This window comes from Clarias gariepinus, chromosome 26 (assembly GCF_024256425.1).
Source record: "Clarias gariepinus isolate MV-2021 ecotype Netherlands chromosome 26, CGAR_prim_01v2, whole genome shotgun sequence".
Taxonomy (NCBI): Eukaryota; Metazoa; Chordata; class Actinopteri; order Siluriformes; family Clariidae; genus Clarias; species Clarias gariepinus.
In genome coordinates, this window is record NC_071125.1 from 3,410,705 (window position 1) to 3,433,174 (window position 22,470).

General features: G+C 37.7%; 1 protein-coding gene across 1 annotated transcript; it reads left to right on the forward strand.

Annotated features, from left to right (window-relative positions):
• The first annotated feature begins 5,819 nt into the window (after positions 1-5,819).
• LOC128514475 (vitelline membrane outer layer protein 1-like) lies at positions 5,820-14,159 on the forward strand. Its single transcript, XM_053488343.1, has 3 exons — positions 5,820-6,063; positions 6,165-6,277; positions 12,377-14,159. The coding sequence occupies exons 1-3, from the start codon at positions 5,845-5,847 to the stop codon at positions 12,684-12,686; spliced, it is 642 nt and encodes a 213-aa protein (XP_053344318.1). The 5' UTR covers positions 5,820-5,844; the 3' UTR covers positions 12,687-14,159.
• The last annotated feature ends 8,311 nt before the right edge of the window (positions 14,160-22,470 follow it).

Below are 22,470 nucleotides of genomic sequence, written 5' to 3' on the forward strand. Positions count from 1 at the left end.
TGAACACCGGCACTCCTCAGGGCTGTGTGCTCAATCTGCTACTGATTCCTTGCTGACTCATCATGGTGCTGTAAAGTACAATTTAAATCACCCTCACCTTTGCTGAGGACACTATAGTCATGGGCCTCATTAGCAACACGGTTGAGTCAGCCTCTCGGGACTAAGTGGACCAGCTCACAGAGTGGTGCAGCGACAACAAAAATTATTAAGGAGATGATTGTTGAATCCATGATTGAGGACCTGAGACCACTCACCCTTGCAAAACAACAGAATAAAAGTGGAGGAAGCCAAAAAGCTCCAAGCTTCTCCAAGTTGTTCATACAACTGAGGACCTCTTCTGGACTCTCAACATCACCTGCCTAGCCAAGAAGGCTCTGCAGCACCCCCACTTCCTACGCAGGCTAAAGAGAGCTAAACACCCCTCCTCTCCCCTTCCCATCCTTCTACAGCGAGACAATTGAGAGCATCCTGACCAGCTGTCTCACCATATGGTACGGGAACTGCATGGTCTCTGACTGCGAGAACCGATAGCAGATTTTGAGAACAGCTGAAAAGATCAACAGGGTCTTTCTACTCACCATCGTCATCCTGTACAACATCCGCTGTATCCACAGAGCCACCAGTAATGTGGATGACCCCCCTCAACCCTCGCATGGAATCTTCAGTTCATTGCCATCTGGCTGCAGGTACAGGAGCATCTGTGCCACCACCGCCAGAACATTTTCTTCACGGAGGGACTGTATTCTACGGAAAACCCTGCTGCCTATGAACGCTCACATAGACGAGTCAAAAAACCTCAACCAGTAAGACTCAATACCACAGGATGCTGCACTTTACAAAGCTTTATCTAACATCTTTTATGAAACACTATACATGTTGCTGCTATTCTGTCAATAGTTTACAGGTTACAATGTGTTTTCTAAGGTATACAAGCTATATAGAAAAACGCAATTACCTTATTTACTCACTCACTCATCATCTATACCGCTTAATCCTGTAAGCCTAGCCCAGGAGACTTAGAGCACGAGGTGGGTTATACCCTGGACAGGGTGCCAATCCATCGCACACACACATACTCATTCACACACTATGGGCAATCTGGAAACACAAACCCACCTCAATCTGCATGTTATTAGACTGTGGGAGGAAACCAGAGTACCTGGAGGAAACCCACCAAGCACAGGAAGAACATGCAAACTCCATGTACACAGAGGTGAGAATCGACCCTGGCCAGGAATCAAACTCAGACCCTGGAGGTGCAAGGCGACAGTGCTAAACATTAAACTAAACTTTTTTACATTTATTTACATATTGCACACAAAATGAACATCAATAAGTTTTATGCCTTCATTCATGAGAACTTTCATCCCAAAGTTCCGTTATGACTTGAACGCTCTTTGTTGTAGAACATAAACTTACAATTATTCTTCTCTGGTTATTTCATCCTACTTCTAATGATTTGTTGTGTAATTTCTAAAATAATTTTTATCATACCTAAGATTATTCTTTAAAGCCTGTCTTTTTTTCTAGTATAATCAAGGACGAATAGGGTCTGCTTGCCAGAGATAAAAAACTAATAATTAAATAATTTGCAGTATGCAAGAAGTTACCCAGATCACTAGTTACCATGGCGGCTTGGTAGTACCATACCAAGTTGAAATCATCCAGAAGACATTAAGTTTAAGGAGGCATCACATGTCTCTTAAAATGTCCTTGTCATTTTGGAATTTTTCTTCGAGAACAGAACATCATTTTCTTTAACATGCCTATTTTGTCATGAAAGTTTTCACACTGCTGTGATGTGTCTATGTTTCTGTAATAAATATGGAATTTAGTGTTTCAATATTACAGATGAAGTTCTTTAAAAATCGATAAATAATTTAGCATACAATATAAGTCACATTTCTGTTAATGGCTATAACGGTTCATAAATATTACAGCACAGCGCTATAATGAAAAGTGTGAATGATTATCGAGGAAATTATTAATAGTATAACATTAAGGTCTTATTAGGGTCATAAACATGCTTATATGGAATTCTTAACAACAGCTTGAAGAATTTATGGATATGAGCTGCATAGAAAGTATTAGACGTTGTTTCATCGACTCGAGGAGAACACAAGACTTAATTTCCTTCAGCAGAAATCTGATTAGCGCCTGATCTGATCTCAGTGCTGGCTGTGGGTGCAGCAGCTGATTTACATGTCGCTAAGTGATGAGTCACCCAGGATGCCTCAGTACACCTCCATCTTGGTCTGGATGAAAAAAAAAAAAAACTTCAACGTCACTCCAATTCCTGTACTCAGCCCCAGGTCAGGCCCCGGGGACAAGGACTCTCAGCGTGGAGTTATGTAAAGCGATCATTTTTACTTGACTGGAAATCGAACCCACCATTATGGGATCACAGATGCATAGTTAGAATCATTATTGAGTTCTTATAGTCATTAACATTAACATTGTCTCTTTTTAAAAATATTTTTAACAAATTTTCTCCCTAATTTAGTCGTGTCCAATTCCTCCCCATCACTAGGGGGCTCCACATTAAGGCTACTATGACCACTTAGTCGGGAGGGCTGAAGACTATCACATGTTTCCTCCGAACTGCGTGACGCCAGCCGACCGCATCTTTTCGAACTGCTTGTTCACGCACACTTGGAGGACAGCGCTATCTGCTCCTTCCGCTTGCGTGAGCTCACAGACGCCCCTGATTGGCTGTAGAGCCGTGATTAACGTGGGAGCACTAATTACCTCTCATCCCCCCCCTCTGAGAGAGCTCGGCCAATCAGCTCTCTCTAGACCTCGGCTGCGAGAGGTTACTGCCTTACTGAGCTGTAAAACTTAGTTGATTATTTTATTAGCTCAAGTGGTTAAGACATTGGACTACTCATCAAAAGGTTTCATATTCAAAACTTGTTGCCACTGTTGGGCCCTTGAGCAAGACCCTTAAGCCTCAACTGCTCGGATGAATAATGAGATTAAAATCAATTAAAGTCACTCTGTATATAGCCATCTACCAAATTATGTAAACATAAAAAATTTTTATTCTGATTGATATTGGACCGTCATTCGCACCTGGAAAGAAGTTGCACCACTTATGAGGGTTTTTGAGGCCTTCAGAAATTCTGAAAACAGGTCGACTTAAGTACTGAAATTTCTTTAGGACGTCATTTTCAGCAGGCCTTGTCTCATATCGCTGGAGTATCAACAAAGTAGTCTTTTAACTAATGGTGTCTCAGGTGGCTAAGGCTTTAAGTGGTTGTTTTGGGGATCTGAACATGTGGATTTAAACCCTGCCTGCGGAGGGTTGCCACAACCCAATACTACTCAGCCACTGGAGGCAATGCCAGTTTGAAGCCTGGGTATAAATGGGAGGGTTATGTTAGATAGGTGTGGTCCACTGTGGTGACGGCAGCAGCCGAAAGAAAGTTTTTAACACCCTAGGTCTAATGTGTGCAATTATCCAATGTAATTTTTCAAATCCCAGGGCTGGTTGTCTCGATCCGTGCCTCGCCCACTCCTCACCCCCCCATGATTACATAGATGGCCATAAACTGTGCTCATCATGTTTGAAGAGGTCAAGGCATGGTTTCTCTGGATATTTTTAAGGATCATTGGAGATGCTCAGTAATGGATGCTGAACTGATTAGATGTAGTCTACATGATTAAATCGAGACTGGGTGTTAGGATTATAGACTTGCGTGTCTCTGGGCTTCCCACAAAATCTGATTTGATTGGAGACTAGGTCTTCTCCCACAGACACATCAGCAGTAACTAGCCATGAACAATCTGCACAAGTGAGCTCTTAAACTCTACTGGACTAAAAGTAAAGGTTTGTTTTTGTTCTGTAAATACTCCAAATTCTCTAGATGCTATGAACCTAGGATTACGCCAGCTAATCTTGATTAACCTTGATCGAGACATAATGTAAACTCCAAAAAACGTTTGGAGTTATTTATAGTAAATTGTAGTACAGTGTGTGAGGAAAGCGAATTAAGTTTTTAATTTGACCCGAGAACACATTGGTCTTATACTGCGGAAAAGAAGTAAAGCACGTCCTAATTTTACTGCATCACTAAAAAATGATTTTGTTAGGACAAAAGAATGGGCACCGATTGTGCAAAATGCAATTTGAAGTCATTTCGACTAAACATTCCGATGGATCTCCACCAAAATGTGAGAAACCCCCCCAGCACTCCAACAGTACGTTTATTCAATAACTCCTCTAATGTGACCGAGCAAGTGGTGATATAGAGCATAAAAGCATTGGTATGCTGAACTACAGTATATGTATCATTATATGTCACAGATATTCTAACAACTGTTAATTGCACTAACTGTCGGTCGCAGCATGGGTGAAAGTAGGTCTGTACTGAGGAGAGAGTAACTGCTTGCCAAAACCTACATTCAAAACCAGTCACAGCAACACTTTCGACAAGAAAAAACACATCTGAAAATGTGATGTCATCTTAAAACAACAATTTGTCTCCTTAATAATTGCTTAATAAGTTTTCCGAATTACACCTGAACCATCTATGTTGTTTTATCTTTCAGCTACAAAACTTACCAGCTTCTAACATAAGATTGAATCCCAAATCCGTTTCCAACCTGTTGTATTGAAGCAATATCACACTCGAGGTCATGCTGTTGTACTGAATATCAGCATGGCTATGATGTCCATGTTGTACATTAAGCTCGTTCCTGCTGTGTGTGGAGCCTTATCTGCGCTACTTTTATGACGATAGAGCTAAAAAAAAAATAAACAATCAGCTTCTGCTGCAGCAGCAACCTGATGCTGGGGGACCAGGACGTGACCTGGGCTGAGTACAGTGAGTGACTAGATGCATCTGTGGTATCCGGAGAGATATGATGCTACTAGATGTGTGTCTTCCCAAAATGCTTGCCACAAAAATTGTGAAATTGGATATTCAGTGGTTGAATGTTTATATATTTTCACCAATATGGTGTATTATTATTAGGAGTAGCAGTAGTACTGTAGTATTGGGAAATGCCCAAATCTGGGCTCTTTGGACCCAAAGAACCCAGATTTGGGCATTTTCCAATACTACTACTGCTACTTATAATAATAATAATAATAATAATAATAATAATAACAATACACATACTGTGATTTATATTATAACTATCCCTTGGTTGATGAGGTCAGTTATACAAAAATGCTAACATACAGACTGTTTATAGACTTTACTGCCTGTCTACAGTCATTTTTTCCACCAAGATATGTAGACTGCCTGGGCAAAGTGTTTGAACAGCTGGTGTTTTTTTTATGTTTTAGTCTAATCACCATTAATGTCGCAGATAAAAAAGACAGAATGGAGGTGAATAAAGACACAAAAACACATTACATATTGTCTACTCAGGTTCAAATTCTTTGTAAAGGTCTCTCTGACTCTAAATTCTGCTTAATTAAAGAACACTTAAAGGGCAGCACATGGAACCTAATAGCCTAGCTGAAAGACTTTTCCTTATAAAGGCTTTCTAAAAAGTGAAAGTCACAAATATTCATTACATAAACCTGTGATTATTAGCTATACCTATTACCTATATTATTTATATAATTTACCTAATTAAATTTAATAGTATTTAAATACAATTTTTATAAGATTGACTAATAAAATATGCAAGGAGACTATGACATTTCTGAGGTTATATAACAGCTTGCTGTATCTAAAGAATACCGTTCTACTGTTCAAATACCATTCCATGGCAGCTGTGTCTTCCCAAGCACGTATAAAGTTAATGATTAACCCATTAAGCTGATGTACTGACATGAGCGTCAGTAATAAAAACCCCTCATGACTTGAGAGCGGACGTGTGCTTATAACCATGGCTCTTCTTTACATTTCCATTCTCTGCTTGGTGACCGTGGTGTCATCTGTTGAGGTTGTTCCTGAGGATCAGCCTCGCGTCATTCACGCAGGGACGACTTTTGGGTTGAGGAATTATTCCTCAATCCTCACGGTCCCCAATGGAGAGAAGTTCGGGATCTGGATGTGGTCGGAGCTGTGTCCTGAGAACTTCTACGCCACGGGATTTAGCCTGAGGGTAACAATTTCATCAACCCTATCACTGTTCTCCTTAAACTGTACGTCTTCTAGCCTATCTGTACTGCATTTCTGTGTATGCTCATACAATTCTCTACACAGATCGAGTCTAACCAGTATGGCAGTGATGATACGGCTCTGAACGGAATCCGTCTCTTCTGCGTCCAAAATGAAGACCGCCGCTTCATCTACAGCGTGGAGTCTCATACTGGACAGTGAGTTCCTAAATAATCTTTTGGGAAATTAAAAACATATATGTAAGTCAATGACATCACAATACTACAACCACTACTACTAATAATATATTGTTTGGGAAACTTTTACAAAAACTGATTTGAGGCCAATATTCCAACAAAAGTCAGTATCACTTTTAATTTTTTTTTTTTTTTAATTAATTGCTTATATGGATTTACACTGGTGTATACCAGGCGTTATAATGTATTATGTATGCTGCAGGACATGTTATAAATGCATTATGCTGTATATTCAGGAATGATAGGAAGCGTTAGCAAAATAGCACTTAATCAGGTTTTCATTGTTTTTCCCATTTCCTTTATTACATCTGGTTGGTTTTCATTTATTCTTTATCTTCTATAGCGCTTATCCTAGCTGAGTCCTTGAGCATGTCTCTTAACCCTATCTGCTGCAGGGGGCGCTGTACAATGGCTGACCCTGCGCTTAGACTCCAGTTTCCTAACGTGGATATGCGCAAAAATCATTTGACTATTATGTGACATCTAATCTTAATTAACGTCTTTCAAAGATCCCATTTTGATATTGTTTAAAGGTATTGATTTGGTTTACTACATGCATGCAACAATACTGTGACCTTAAAATATGGCCTCTTGGTGAAAAAAAAAAAATTTAATGAACAGGAAAGATTTATCCAATTAAAAACCAAAAGAAATATACAAAAAAAAACTTTCTGAACAAATGATCAGCTTTTAAGGTGACCTAGCAGTTTCTAGTGTGAACTAAATCTGCAAACGTAGTCTTAAATACAGGACCACTGTTTATAACACAGGGCATTTTCCCCCCATTGCAGGACGGATCAGTTTAAAAAAAAAGGAGTATAAATTTACAGTATACCCACTTCTCCAGGCACCACTACACCAATGATTATAACAAATTTACATTATGAAAGTTTTAAGGTGTATGGCCAAAGTTATAGATTTATCTGAAAGTACTACTAAGTACTATAAAAGCTACCAGTAATAAAGTTTACTGAAATTCAGTACTTTTATCCACACAATTGGTTGGCATGGTGGCCCTGTCACCTTGCACCTCCAGGATCTGGGATCAATTCTCGCCTCGGGGTCTGCATGCATGGAGTTTGCATGTTCTCCCCGTGCGTGGTGGGTTTCCTCCGGTTCTCCGGTTTCCTCCCACAGTCCAAAGACGCGCAGATGAGACTAACTGCCGTTCCCAAATTGTCCGTAGAGTGCAAAAAAACGCTTGTGAATATTGACCGGGGGTCCTACCACAGGTGTAAATTGGGATTAAATACATTGACTTTTGTCCTTCACGGTAACTACCGAGGTTCCTAGAGTGATGGATGGATATGAATGTTTAAATTAGAGCAGCAGTAATTTATTTACTGTTTAACATTGTGTTGAATTCATGGTTAGGAAGACCTTCCAAAGAATATCCAAGTAGGAATTCCAAGGCTGATGGGTGTTTTCTTCATTTTTATTTATCCTCGTCAGATATCCTCATCATAAAGGTGAATTAAAATAAGGATGATTCCATCAAGGTTGGGGGGCCTATAGGTTTTGAAGGGGAGAAAAATCTCCGGTACAGTTGCGCACCTGCCTAACATTATTCCTTACATATAAGAAACAGTCGTCACACTTCATGTATTTCCAGACCATGCAACACCAGAGAAAGTCACTATATGCTTGGGGTGGTTTCCAAACAACATCTGTGTTTTTTATTTATTTATTTTTTCTGTTGTCTAATGACATTTTTTTTTTGTTGTGCGGAACCAAACCAACATGCTATTTATTATTTAACCCGTTAAGCTCCCAGGAGCCGAACCCAAGTCTGGCCTTTCATTTCTCACTCCTGTAACAAGCGCAGATATGGAATAATTGGCTCTAAGATTAATAACTGAATTATAACCTGATACTTCACATGGTTATTATTTACTGTAGAGAGAGGCGGGGAAAAAAAGATTACGGTCTTCCAGGCAAATTCCAGGTGATCTCAGAAGCTGAACTAATGATACCACGGTGCTCCACATATCCAGGAGTGCTGTCATGTTCCCAGCTCCTTCATGATAAAGTGACTTTTTTCTATAAATTATTGAACCCTCAGGATCCTGGCCTACTTTTGAGTTTTCTCACTTCCTTTATTATTCGACTTCTCACATTGTAATTATGAACAGCAGCCGAGTACCGTACATCTGCTCGTATGTTGTTGTATGTTGTTTTGGCGTCATAATTTGATCACCAAATGCTACTCTAGGTTTTTTTCTTTTTAATCAAATGAAATTGAAGAAATAAAACTGAGGTTGTAGTTAGCTTTTCACATAACAGTAACAAAACACTCACAGAAGCTGTCCCAGTTTTACAGCGTATAGACGGCAGGGTGTTTTTTTTATGATTGGCACGCTTAAATAGTTCCTATTTTTGGTCTCGCAATGTTTTTCATATTCCCACATGATACTGTGATGTGACGGGGGAAGGCTGACACACTCTTACTTATTCTTCCTGCGAGGAATAAAATATGGCAAGACTTGCAGTTGATTAAAAGATAAAACAGTAATTTGGCTACGAGTGCGATTTTTAAATGCATTAATGTCATTATAATAGATAACACTATGTGCATTTAATCCCTAAACTATAAACTGTGATTTCTTTTCCAAATGCTTTTTTTTCTAACTTGAAAGTTGGTTATCTTACGGAAAATCTGCTTCAGATGCTTACAAACCGCTGGAGACTTCTTTCATACTGTAAACTCTAAATAAACATCTCCTCACAGAAGCTTCACTATCTTCGTGATTAAGCATCCGCAATCTCGTGCCGGTTGTTACCATGGAAACATGCATTCATGTAAATCTGTGAATAGTAGCCGAAACTGCCCTAAAACATGCTGTTAAAGAAAATGCATCAACATCATCATCCGACCAATCACAGTCGAGAATATGACATCATTTATTAGCCTTATGTCTAACACTGCGCTATAATCCACCCTCCTCACCCCAGTGCATTAATTAGAGACATGGCCGTACACTATGTTCATGATGTTGGAAAGAGTAAAGGGCCTGTCTCTCTGGGTAATTGAGGGATCATTAGCGTTGTCCAGTAATGGACGCAGCATTGATTAAATGTAGTCTACGTGATTAAAGTGCCATAGTGTTGCGATTACTGCCTCGTGTGTCTTCGGGCTTCTTGTAATATATTCTTAGATTGGAGACTAGTTCTTGTGCCACAGACACAACAGCTATAACTTAGCCCCGGACATCACATCTGCATCTGAGTGAACTCTGTTGAACTCTTTTGGGCTGAAAGTGAGGTTTTGGTTCATTGTTCAGGATTTACAATGGATCTAGGATTATAAGTGCTAATCTAGATTCAGCCTGTCATATAAATCTTGTCACAAACCTGACAAGTCAAACCCAGTCTCAGAAAAACGTCTGTCTGTATGTCTGTATGTCTGTCCAGCCAGCTAGGGTTAGAGTCACAGCATCACGCAAAACTGGCTGGACAGAATTTGATGAAACTTTGGCAGTTCTTAGATCTCTGCCCGAAGTTTAACCTGCACCATAACTGAAATCAAAATGTTGAGTAAAAGCGATGTTATGAACAGTTATGTGGTGAATTTAATGATCTACTTTAAAATAAGCTACTAATGCGATACTGTCTCAATGTAAACAAACACCTGCACCAATAGATATTAATTAGAAAAGCTAAACTGAATATTTTTACTGGGATTAGTCCATATTTTCACTTTCGCTGAAATAACAGTGCTAAGGAAAAAAAAAAAAACGTATACCGCGTGGTATAAGTGAATTTTAATACGCGGGAGTCATTTTAATATAAAACCTAGTTACTGTGTTTACTTTAAGTTTACTAAGTCTTACAACATTTTATCCGATCTACTTTTATGATTTCTCATCTGTGATTCACTCTCCGATCACCGAACAGGGAGTGTATTTGGCTGACGTCGAAACAAGATGTGGACATAAATTTTTCTATATCACTTTGATTGTAATAAGATGAAATGACAGTAGAATTAAAATCTTGCCGTGAACTAGGTACATTTTGTGCAATTTCCTTATATTTAGACACCAATCCAGTGGAAACCAAAACCATATAATGTTGTCAAATCAAAAAAATTTTTTTCATGACAGTTTAAAAAAATAAATCAAAGGGTGTTCATCTTTGTTGGAGGCCGACATTTCTGTAGGCCTCGACCTTAAATAATAATATCACTGATTAAATCAAAGCTGATCAGGTTATTCTTGGCTTTACCATTTTAACCATTTTAACAATTTCTACAAACGTTTTCCACAATGACAAGTACTTATGCTAATTTGTAGTAATTAGTTTGTAGTCTGGTATTTCTAAAATTGGTGGCATGGTGGCGTAGTGGTTAGCACTGTGGCCTCGCACCACAAGGATGGTTCGTTTCCTGCCTCGGGGTCTGTGTGCATGAAGTTTGCATGATCTCCCCAGTGCTTGGTGGGTTTCCTCCCACAGTCCAAAGACATGCAGATTAGGCTAACTGGTGTTACACCTGTAATGTGTGAATGTTGAACAAAGGTTGTATAAATAGGAACCATTCATTGGTTCCTAGTTGGACTACAAATGCTCCTAGATGGATGGAGATGAATTTCCTTCACTTTTACTCCTTTTTTAATTAAATGCGCTACTTCACTTTTTTTTTTTTTTTTTTTTAGCTTTAATTAAAAACGACTTACTACACTCCTCTCCCGAAATCTTTTGCAGAAGTGCATTTTTCTAGCCAATCAGAATGGAGGAAATTGTCAGTCCCTGAAAACTGAAAGCCAGAGGAGGGGCTATGAAAATTATCCCTACTTTTTTGTTTGTTTGTTTGTCTCGAATGATGTCATACTAGACAGAAAATTTTACCAATATGTTTAAGCAAATAGATGGAAAAAGGGGTAAAAAAGTGTTTTTGTCCTATTTATGTTATTTTGTCTGTGCACTCATTACAAACCCATGTGAATGTCCACAAAGAGATTTGTGCACAGCAAAACCGATTTCACATTGACACGACATTTTTATTTGGTTTTTGTTGTTTGTTTCTTTGTTTGCTGACATAATAGTCAAAACAAATCTCACCTAATCCCATCTTTTTTTCATAAAATATCCACCTCGCACCTCATCCAGTTGCCCAGTCACAGCCTGTAGACTCGCTGATGCGTTGCAGGACACAGTGTGACTTGCTCTCATCTATAAAACATGAAGTCTGATAAGATACAGGTCTCACCATCCTGAGGGGTAAAGACATATAGAATGGTGACCGGAGCGCTGGCTATTTTTAGTAAGGCTCATTTCATCTAATTCAATAGAACGAACTACAGAGTCATTTAACTCCCAAACAGCACATTTCCATTTTTCTTTCTTTCTTTTTTTTATGAAAAAAGTTTCCATCCACTAACAACATTAAACATCCCAGAATGAGTGTTATTGTGCCTGCTGTGTGTCTGTGATTTATTGAGAAGATTCACTTGTATTTAGCCTGATAATTCACCTTCCAGAGCCCTTAACACTCTCAGCATTTTTTGTTCTTCTGTTTTTTTAATAAACATACATTATACAGGGCTCGGGATGGTGCAGTATAGAGTGACGTATTCTTTTTTTTTTAGCATAAAATAAGCAAAATGATGAGCTACCTAACATGACTCAGCAAAAAAAGTAAAAATGAAAAAATAAAAAATGGGTCACACAGGCAAAGAAATATCACGAATGCACACAATCATATGTTTTAGTTGTTGTTTTTGGTAGATTTTTTGACCAAAAATTAAAAATTAAAAAAATAACATGCTCATTTTAATAATAATAAAAAAAAAGCATTTTGATTAAATAACAGTGATTACATGAATGAGCTCTCAATGTTGACCTTTTTCAATGATATCTTTATGTTTCATATATTGAAGGGCCCGAAACCAGTCCCAGAAAAATATATGTCTGTCTGTCTGTATGTCTGTCCATCCAGATTTTGTCACAGCATCATGCAAAACTGGTTGGACAGAATTTAATAAAAACTGTTGCAATACTTAGATATCGGACTAAAGTTTAACCTGCACCATATTTCCTGTTTGGTTTACCCTCTTCTCCTTCCAGTTTTGGTGAGTGGACAGAGCCTCAATGGTGCCCATCTGGTACCCTGAGCTCGTTCCAGCTGCGCGTCGAGCCGCACCAGGGCATCTTCGGCGATGACACGGCCGCCAACAACGTCCGCTTTCGCTGCAGCAGCAACCCAACGCTGGAGGGCCGGGGCATGACCTGGGGCGAGTATGGAGACTGGAGTAGTACGTGTCACAACGGGGGTATCTGTGGCATCCAGACCAAGATGGAGCTGTACCAGGGCGGTCTGGACGACTCGTCACTCAACGATGTGCGCTTCCACTGCTGCACCAAGAGCCAGAAGTGAGATCAGATCTCACATTTCTCCAGAATAAATCTCATAAATCTGTTTTTTTTTTAATTTTAAATAACAACTGCAGATGTATTTATCCTGAGAGTGCTGAGGGATGATTGAGTGATAGATGAAGCTCATTGTTCTGATAATTGTCAGGATACACTTTTCTAGCAGTTGCCATGGATACACCTAGAATAATTCGACTATCTCTGATGCCCAGTATTAATAAGCAGGAATTAGGTGATTAAATGTTAAAGTAAAATTTTGTCATTCATATAAAGTATATGGAACTGCTGTTGTATACTGAATAAAGAAAAGAAAAAAATAATAATTGAGATGTGTTCTGAAATATGAAAAAAGGAAATGTATGAGGATATTCAAAAGTTTACAGTTTATTTACATTTCAACATTATTGGAAATTTTATATCAGATTATAAACCCACAGACCATAACATCGCACCACCGCTAGGGGATCTGAACAATACTGATCACCAACTATATAAGTGGTGACAGAATCATGGGCACCCAAGGCTCACCCATGCCCATGGAGACCAAAGGTCACACAAAATCACAGGGAAAAAGTCAAGATAGAAAGGCACCAGGACACCCAGTGCACCACAGCACTGCAGTCCGGCAGGCAAAGAGCCCAAGGCTGCCGACCCAGATACCAATCTGATCAAGCACCAATTCACAGTGCAAGCAAGTCGGATCCACATCAACAAAAAATGATCCACTGGTGCCATGCATGATTATTATTATGGCTGATCGTTGTATATTTAGAGCCGAAATATTATAATGTAATATAAATCATGGGCAAGATTACAGATTCCCATATTAAATACACAGTATATGAGGTTGAATCAAAAACATTTTCTGCTTTTTTTCCCCCCATAATTGAAAGTTGTTTGATGAGTATTCACATTTTCATTCCAGCTCTTGAGCGTTAATAGAAAGGGATCAAGCTGCGATAAAAATGAGCCGTTGTTGTCACTGCAAACACACTTCAATATTGCCGTGCTTATCTTACACACTGGTTGTGTTGATTTATGGATCATGCAGTCAACATCACCCAGTGGTTTTGAGTTTTTTTTTTTTTTGTTGTTGACAAAAAGGAGGCATCAAGTGCAAACAATGACAGGAAGTGATGCTTCAAGAGCAAAAACAAATGCAGAGAATGTCACCTTCATCTTTCCACCGTCACTGATTTTAAGGTGTGCGTGTTAAAGACTGAGCAATTAACACCCACTGATTGCACAAATCATCATTAGAACCATCATTAACAGACCATGTTGTGCGTTTAGGAGCCGAAACAGTAGAGAATAAAATGCACTTATTGTGATTTGTTGACATTGTTGGGTCTTTCAGCAAAATGATCAACTTTACACCACATACAAGGCAAATTTTAAATACTATCCACGTTATTAAATATGATCAAATGAGATTTTTGAAAAAAAAAATGTGTATCAATAAAAGGTTTTGTCTGTACATTGGTCAGAACTTGCTCTTTTAGTGATATCTTTATGTTTTATTTATTGGAGGACCAGAAACCAGACTCTGTCTGCATGTATGTTAAGTCATCACGCAAAAACTTTTGCAGTACTTAGATATCCACCTGAAGTTTAACCTGCACCATAAATGAAATCAAAATGTTGAGTAAAAGCGATGTTATGATCAGTTATAATGTGTTCTGGATTTAATAAACTACTAATGCGCTACTTGCTCCATGTAAACAAACACCTGCACCAATAGATATTAAATAAAAAATCTAAACTGAATATTTTTACTGGGATTAGTTTATATCTTCACTTTGGCTGAAATAACAGCGCTGAAGTGGTATAAGTGAATTTTAATGCACTGGAGTTATTTTAAGATAAAACCATCTTTATACTTTTTCCATTTCTTATCTGTGATTCACTCTCTGATTACCGAACAGGGAGTGTATTTGGTATCTGATAATAAAAGACATATAACTTATTGTAAACAAGGCGTAAGATACTCAACCTTACAGAATGTGATTTGTTTGTATTAATAAGTTAGACAGGGAGTTCTGCTGTACAGACAGACAGACAGACAGACATGCACGTGGACTTCAACCTGCAATAATAATAATAATAATAATATCACTGATTACATTAAAGATCATCAGATTATTTTTAGCTTTAACCTTTTAACTATTCTTAACTATTAAATGTGTCTAGATGTCCCTGATGAGCAAACCAAGGGCGAGGGCGACGGTGGCAAGGAAAAAACTCCCTGAGATGGCAAGAGGAAGAAACCTTGAGAGGAACCAGACTCACCAGGGAACCCATCCTCATCGGGGTGATAACAGAAACTGAATTGTATTATTGTTTTTGGAGGTAGTCTCTAGAGGATCAGTGCTTTGTTCACGTCCATGGTAAAGGTGGCCATGGAAAAGTCTTCAAGAGCTAGTGACTCAGCTTATTAGCAAGTGGCGTGATTTTACATTTAGAAGCTTAATTAAATTAATTTAGCTATATTCAAGCAACATTGTACCAAAGGGAAGGAATAATATAAATAGCATATCTATCTATCTATCTATCTATCTATCTGTCTATCTATCTATCTATCTATCTATAGGATAAGCGAGTGTACAGTATACTGTATATATATATATATATATAAAATGTAATATAGCGGTTAGAAGTTATAAAAAGTGACAAGGCTTAGCTTTACATCTTTCTGATACTCAAAAATAAATATCAATGATCTTTTTCCGCACAAGAATATATAACCGGGGTCTTAAAACTATTTGATCTATGAGGGTTCAAGTCAAACCGGGACTTGTGTTAAAACTTATACAGAAGGCTATAAGCACAGTCCTGTGATGAGACTCTCATCAAATGTTTTAATGAGTACGATCATGAATCAACGACGGATAAATTGTCTCCAAAGTCTGTTGGAACTGTAGGCACAATCAGTCACAAACACCCCTTGCATATAACAGTAACTCGCTCTATTTTCACGTTTGAGGCATTGAAGGAGTCCCTGGGAGGCCGGGGTTGCAGATGTGAAGCAGCTGTCTGATCATGGCTCTGGCGTACTGAGAAAACTTTCTACATTGATGGTATCCAGGCACTGGTGAATGAAGTGTATTAGTGTAGCAGGTGATTATATAGAGAAATAAAAGGAGTTTTTACTCTCAGAACTGTGAGGGTTGTGATTCTGCATAATCAAAAGTCCTGTTTTGATTTGAACGTTCAGATTTTTCAGAAACCCTAAATGTTTGTTTAGATATTTTTAGGGCAGTCAAACAAACTAAAACCTGTTTGTTATTCACACCCCGGACCTTCTTTCCTCCTCTGCATCCTTTTAGCCCCGACCCTTTTCTATTTTAGCTAAAAGACTGACACTAATCCGTATTAACTATTAAAACCCGAGTCAAGATAAATATCGAATCTCCTCTAATAAGACCTGATTATAACCTGACCACAGTTTCATAACAGGTAAAAAACTGCATTTACAAATACTCATGGTATTGAAGTACAACCTAACAAAATTATATAATACACCGGCCTGAAGGATGTCTAAAAATACACCGGCATTCATCTTCAAAATGGGCTTTGTTCTAACCGAATTAGTCGATTCAATTATTTATAAAGCGCAGAAGAGAACGGACATCTGAGCCAAGTCTGTTCCTGTAAGCAAAGATTTTAAAGATATTTAAAATAACATAAACATACGTAAATAACAACATTACAGTGCATTGAGGATAACTGAGCACTAGAGGGCACTGTGACATTCAAGAGAAGGAAGCCTCAAACATGCTTTAACTTTTTTGATTATTATCTGACCTGAGTGAGAAGATACATTATATATAGTGCATTATAAATACAATAACTCGATTGACCAGGGAATAGAATCTTAACATGTTTGCCGAGCAAATAGTGTCTCAGCTATACAATTAAAACAAAAATCATCACTGCTTAAGGAGCGTTAATATTACAGGCTACAAAAGCTATCTTTGAGGATAAAATAATAATAATAATAATAATAATAATTGCAAGGTAACTGATAAGTAATGTTCACTGAAATGCTGTGAAAATGTCCCCAAAAACCCAAAGCTGAAAATAAAACCAATAAAAAGGAGTCAGCTTTAGTATGAGCAAGCTTAGTAAAAAAAATGTCCAGTTACAGTGTTTAAAAAGCACAATTAGTTTAATGAAATATGAGGCATGTTTATATATATATATATATATATATATATATATATATATACATACAGTATATACACTACCGTTCAAAAGTTTGGGGTCACTTTCTAACTCCATGATGGTTCATGATTTTTTATTTTTTTCTACATTATAAAGGAATGCTGAAGGCGTCCAAAAAATGCATTAATCTCCTTTGAACAGTTAATGGTGAGATGTTTCTGCTACTTCTGCTCTGTAAAGACTTCATAACGCCTCTAATCTGAGCTGCTGTTAATTGGTCATTTTTCAGGCTGATAACTCTAAATGAACTTCTCGTCTGCAGCAGAGGTAGGTTTTGGTCTCGCCCTCCTGGGATGGACTTCATGAGAGACAGTTTCATTATGGTGCGTGACGGATTTTGCAAATGCAAAAGTATGAGTATGTATTTGTTAGGTTGTACTTCAATACTCATCACTGTACTGTTTTTGAAGTCTTCTGTAAATGTCAATCGGTTTTATGCCTTCGTTTGTGAGAGATTTCATCACAATTTCCAGTTTGATTTGAACACCTCATGCATTAATAAAAATCCCTTAATGCCTTAAAAACATCATTTATAGGTATTAGTTGAAATTTGGATTTGGATTTTTAAACTTTGCAGGATCGCACCTTATTAAAAAATCCCACCCATTCAGGAGCACTGTCATGTTCCTCAGCTAATTCGTGATGAACCGACTGTGTTGTATGTATTATGCATTATTTAGAGACTCTGGGAAACCGAAGCGACATTAGAGCCGTCCGGTAATGGATGCAGCATTGATTGGATGTGGTCGTTATGGTCAGTGCTGCTGGTGTTAAGGTTATAGACTCATGTCCCTGTGAGATTCCCACATCTGCTGGAACGCTTGGCTTGGCCGTGGAGTCTTTACAAAATGCTGGTGGTTGAAACTCGCTCAGCTCTGAAGAGCACTTAGAGGCTTAAATAAGTGTCGATGACCATGACGTCTGCGGGTGGAGAGTGCTACTTGAGTAGATTATGACACAACATAGTCTTAAAAAATCTTTAAGGCATGTCAGTGTAGACAGCTTTTAAAAGTTGACATCCCTTTGATTTTTTTTTGACCACACCTTTTCTGACTTTATTTGTTCCAGTCATTGTCATTCAATGTTCTAAGTCGACTTTTTCATGATTATTATTATTATTATTATTATTAATAATAATAATTATAATAATATGCTTTCATGGAATAAAACTCACATTTTTAAAATAAAACTTAACACAATTTATCTAAGTGATTGCTGATTTGAATCTGAAAAAACTGAATCAAAGCAATTCTCTGAACAAGAGAGAAGTTATGGTCAGAGGGATTCACTGACCAAATACCAATTTAAATACTGAATGAGAGCGAACTGAATCTTGGTCATGTCTTGAAGATTCATGATAGACAGGATTTTGGTTTTTTATTTGACTAAGAAGCATCACCTACCAAACACTGATTCACTGAAATAATCTTAATCATGTCCAAATCATGACGCAATTTTTATCCTTTATTATTATTATTTATCTTATGCATTTATTCCTTATTAAAAATCCCATATGAGAGAATGTCAGGAATGACTAAGTCCGTTCACTGATTACCAGAATGTGATAGAAGGAAGTGAGGGGAAGTTTAGATTATTTTAGTGACTCGGTTCTTTGAATCTCGTTCATCAAAATGAACGCATCGTTTTGGGGTCATTAAGTTCATTTCATTCTTTTGATCAGAAATAATAATAAAAAAAAGTTCAATAAACAGACCCCAACACGTGTACATACACACATTTGGCTTTAGTTCTAGTAATATTATTATAGACATATTATAGGACATATTATAATAAACAGAATGAGCAGCTCACCTCTCATATCTTCTGGTCCAAATCGTTCGTTCTTTTGTCCTGTGACATGTTTATAGGAGTCATGTGACAAAAGAATGAACGACTTGGACTAGAAGACTCATGAGAAGAACTGCTCAATTTTGTTTCCTGTATATAACCTATGGAGGTTTTGCGATGCTTTGCGCATGCGCCCAGTAGAAAATGAACGAATCACTCTCTGGGACTACTCGTTCTACTGAGTCGCGTTAAAGACTCGTTCAAAAAAATGAATCATTCATGAACGACACATCCTTAATAGAAGATAATGACTGAAAGGAATCACTGTCTTAAATGATAATTTGTTGCATGATACAGGAACAAATTCTGGCCATAACTGAGAAGTGGAGCTTTGTCAAGACCAAAATAATTCACTGATTTAAATGCTGGTCTCCTGAGCGAATCGATCAGGGGCATAAAAAAAAATACAACCTAGGCAATGTACGGACTTTTAGCGACTAGGAAGGAAAAGATTCAGTGATTGAAACCAATTCATTCACCTTAATTACCCCTGAACTGAACATTACTTGTACTTCCGTGGCTCACAAGAAATCAATACTTACAGATGGCTAATTTATGAGTGGTGGTAAATGAGGACACAACAACAACAACAGGGTACAATAAGCATATTTAGAATATTTATGTCAGAATTACTCGAACGCAAACCAAAATAAATCATATTTATATTATACAAATTGTACAGAGGACATTAACATTCAATGCAGACTGTAAATACTTGGACGCTGACACTTTTTGTTATTTAGCTGTCCACAATGGATGCACAAAAAAAAAACAAAAAGAAAAGAAAAACAAAAGCGGACTGAATACCGATCTCACACCTAACACAGGATATAAATATTCTTTAATTAAAGCTGACTGTCTGCACTTTAATCTCTTAGTAGTAATTATTTTACAAATCCAGTGTGTCAGAAAGAATGACAAAAAAAAAAGTGCATGTCCAATTACTTACAGACTGCTCTTATGGAGATAATGCTTTACAAATGGCTGCAATGGACAACAACAACAATAATAATTATTATTATTACTATTATAATAAAAAAAGCGATTGACCTCCAAAATACAACTTTTTTTTTTTTCTTTCAAGAGCAACCTAGATTTTTTTTAAACAGATGCAAAAAGCAGACAAAACCTCCTACAGCCTTTCTGCTTTGGTCCCTTTTTAGCACACCAGGAAACAAAGCAAACAGGAAATGGACTGAAGGAACCATGGGTTATTATGCGTAATGACCTCTCTCTGCACCGCTGCAGTTTTTGACACATGAAAAGGTTGCGTAAAAACGAGCAAAGTGCATATTAGCTCTGTCCACGAGGGGCAAGAACATTCCAGATGAGGGGTCGAGTAGTCCATTAGCCACAGCAGGGGTAAATGCCACTAGGCTTCGTCTCCTACGCTTGTTTTTCTTTTTTTCTTCGACCTCGTTTTGCAAGAGGAGGTGGAATCGAACCGAGATGGAAATGCGCCCTTATGGAAAGCCGGCGGGGTCACGACTGTATGGCATGTACGCATAACAAATGACAGAAACACTGGATGCGGTATGCATGTTATACACCGAGCAGACACAAACCATTTACCGTCCCGTTCGACGTCCAGCATCTACGAAGCAACGTCGGGTTTTGGTTAAGGCCCTTTTGCGGTAGACACAATTTACGGAGCGCTCTAAACCTGCCTGCTAATCAACAATCTTATCTCAGCATTACAGACAACGTGTATGACAGACAACCTGAATTACACACGCGGCGGACGAGACGGCAGCGAACACAAAGTACACTTAACCACCTGTCAGAAGAACGAAACAATTATCAGTTTGGTATAAAAAAAAGAGCTGAGGACGAGCGGATGAATAGAGCGAAATGAGTACGTTTTTTTTTCTGTTCGGTAATTAAACATTATGAGGGACAATGACAACATCACATGACGGTGAAAACAAAAAGGTCCCAGCGAGCTACGCTGATGCATCACTAGACACAAGAAAAAAGGTCACTTAGCATTGTTTAGCCGAGGAAAGCGTCACGCGGACATTCACACCAGCTAGGTCGATACCGAATGTAATAAATGCTATGTTTATTTACGGGTTAAAGACAAAATAGGGTGTGCAACACTATATATATATATATATATATATATATATATATATATATATATATATATATATATATATATATATATATATAAAACCCCTCAATGGCTATTATAACGTATATATATATATATATACATATATTATATATGCCATTGAGAGGTTACTAAAGAGCAGAGAATTGTGAACAAATTATAACATAAATGGACAAATGATAAAATCTGTCGTAAACACTGATGTTCTAACGTAACAAACATAACAGCATTAGATTTGCGAGTTTGTTAGCTAAGTTATATAAAAATCTCTAATGTATATCTAATAATTATAACTGCTATCAAACTTTCCAATGTCGCATGTTATATTTACTCATCACAAGAAATATATTATTCGAGTCCTGGATAGCATCTTTATTCTTTCTTTCTCGCTGTATGTTTAAGGTGAGGTAATGTCAGGCCAAGAGACTACGGGATCAAAGGGCACTGATGACCCTAGGCCACGTTCCAGAGTAGGCTCGTACAAAAGCCTAGAGTTAAACAACTAACTTGACCTTTGTGCTTTATAATCGAATTGAGTACAGTACATGGCCTGGATGGAACTATAATACTAGATTTGTAAAAGCTTTTGTAAGAAACCTTATTAGTGTATCAATACGTACAAGGCTGATGGCCAACTTGAAATTGCCCATGTTGGTGTTAAAGTTAAGGGTGTGTAGATGTGTGTGGTGCTGGTGTGGGTGTGATTTGGTCCCCTGATTCAGAAAAGGTCATCACTCATGCTATGTTCATGTGAACACTATAAGTACAGTTCGCAAATATCGTTCTGTTAACCAGATCATGTAGTGCAGCAGGTGGTGCGATACGGAACGAGTAGGGCGAACTATACTTACAGCAACAGACTACAGTGATTGTATTTAAATGGTAACCTTAGCAATAATGTGTGTGTGAATGTTGACCGGAGGTCCTACCATGGGTGGGAATAAATACAATGGTCACCATTGGCCTCTATAGTCCCCAGTTGGACCACAGAGGTTCCAAAGTGGAAACTATATATATTTTAAAAAAAATGTTTGTTTTAAGACAATTTAAGATTTTTTTCTTTGTTCAATGGGAAATGGAATGAAAAACATAAAAAGTGCTAGCATAAAATTTGCTAGCAATTTGTCCATCTCTGTATAAGGCACATATTTTTTGCGTATCCTTTGATACGTATAACCTAATGCAAGAATTATACTGTATACACCAATAAAATAAAATAAATAAATTAAGAGGTTTTCTATTATTTCTAATCTTGATTGAAATATATTGTTTACCTACAATAATAAATTGTATTACTGCTATGATAATACTATATGGTAGCACAATTCCTTTTCGTCTTTAACCCTTCTTTATATGGTACACCTCATATTACTTTTTATCTTTGTTCAAATGCAAGACTGAAAAGTGTACAAAAGAAACGCACCACATCCCAATAGGAACGAACCAAATGTGAAAACAAGCGCCAGTCCGTGAGGACACAAGGAGCCAGGATAAATTACCGTGGGTAAACAACACTTGCCCAAAATCCACACGGGTTTATCAGTTATTCTGTTCCCCTCACCACACCAAATTACTAGCATTAAAAACATTAGGTTGGCCAGTT

Coding starts and splice junctions, on each gene's coding strand:
- LOC128514475 (XM_053488343.1), top strand. CDS start 5,845: ATGGCTCTTCTTTACATTTCCATTCTCTGCTTGGTGACCGTGGTGTCA. Junction 6,064..6,164: donor CCACGGGATTTAGCCTGAGG/GTAACAATTTCA, acceptor TTCTCTACACAG/ATCGAGTCTAACCAGTATGG. Junction 6,278..12,376: donor GTGGAGTCTCATACTGGACA/GTGAGTTCCTAA, acceptor TTCTCCTTCCAG/TTTTGGTGAGTGGACAGAGC.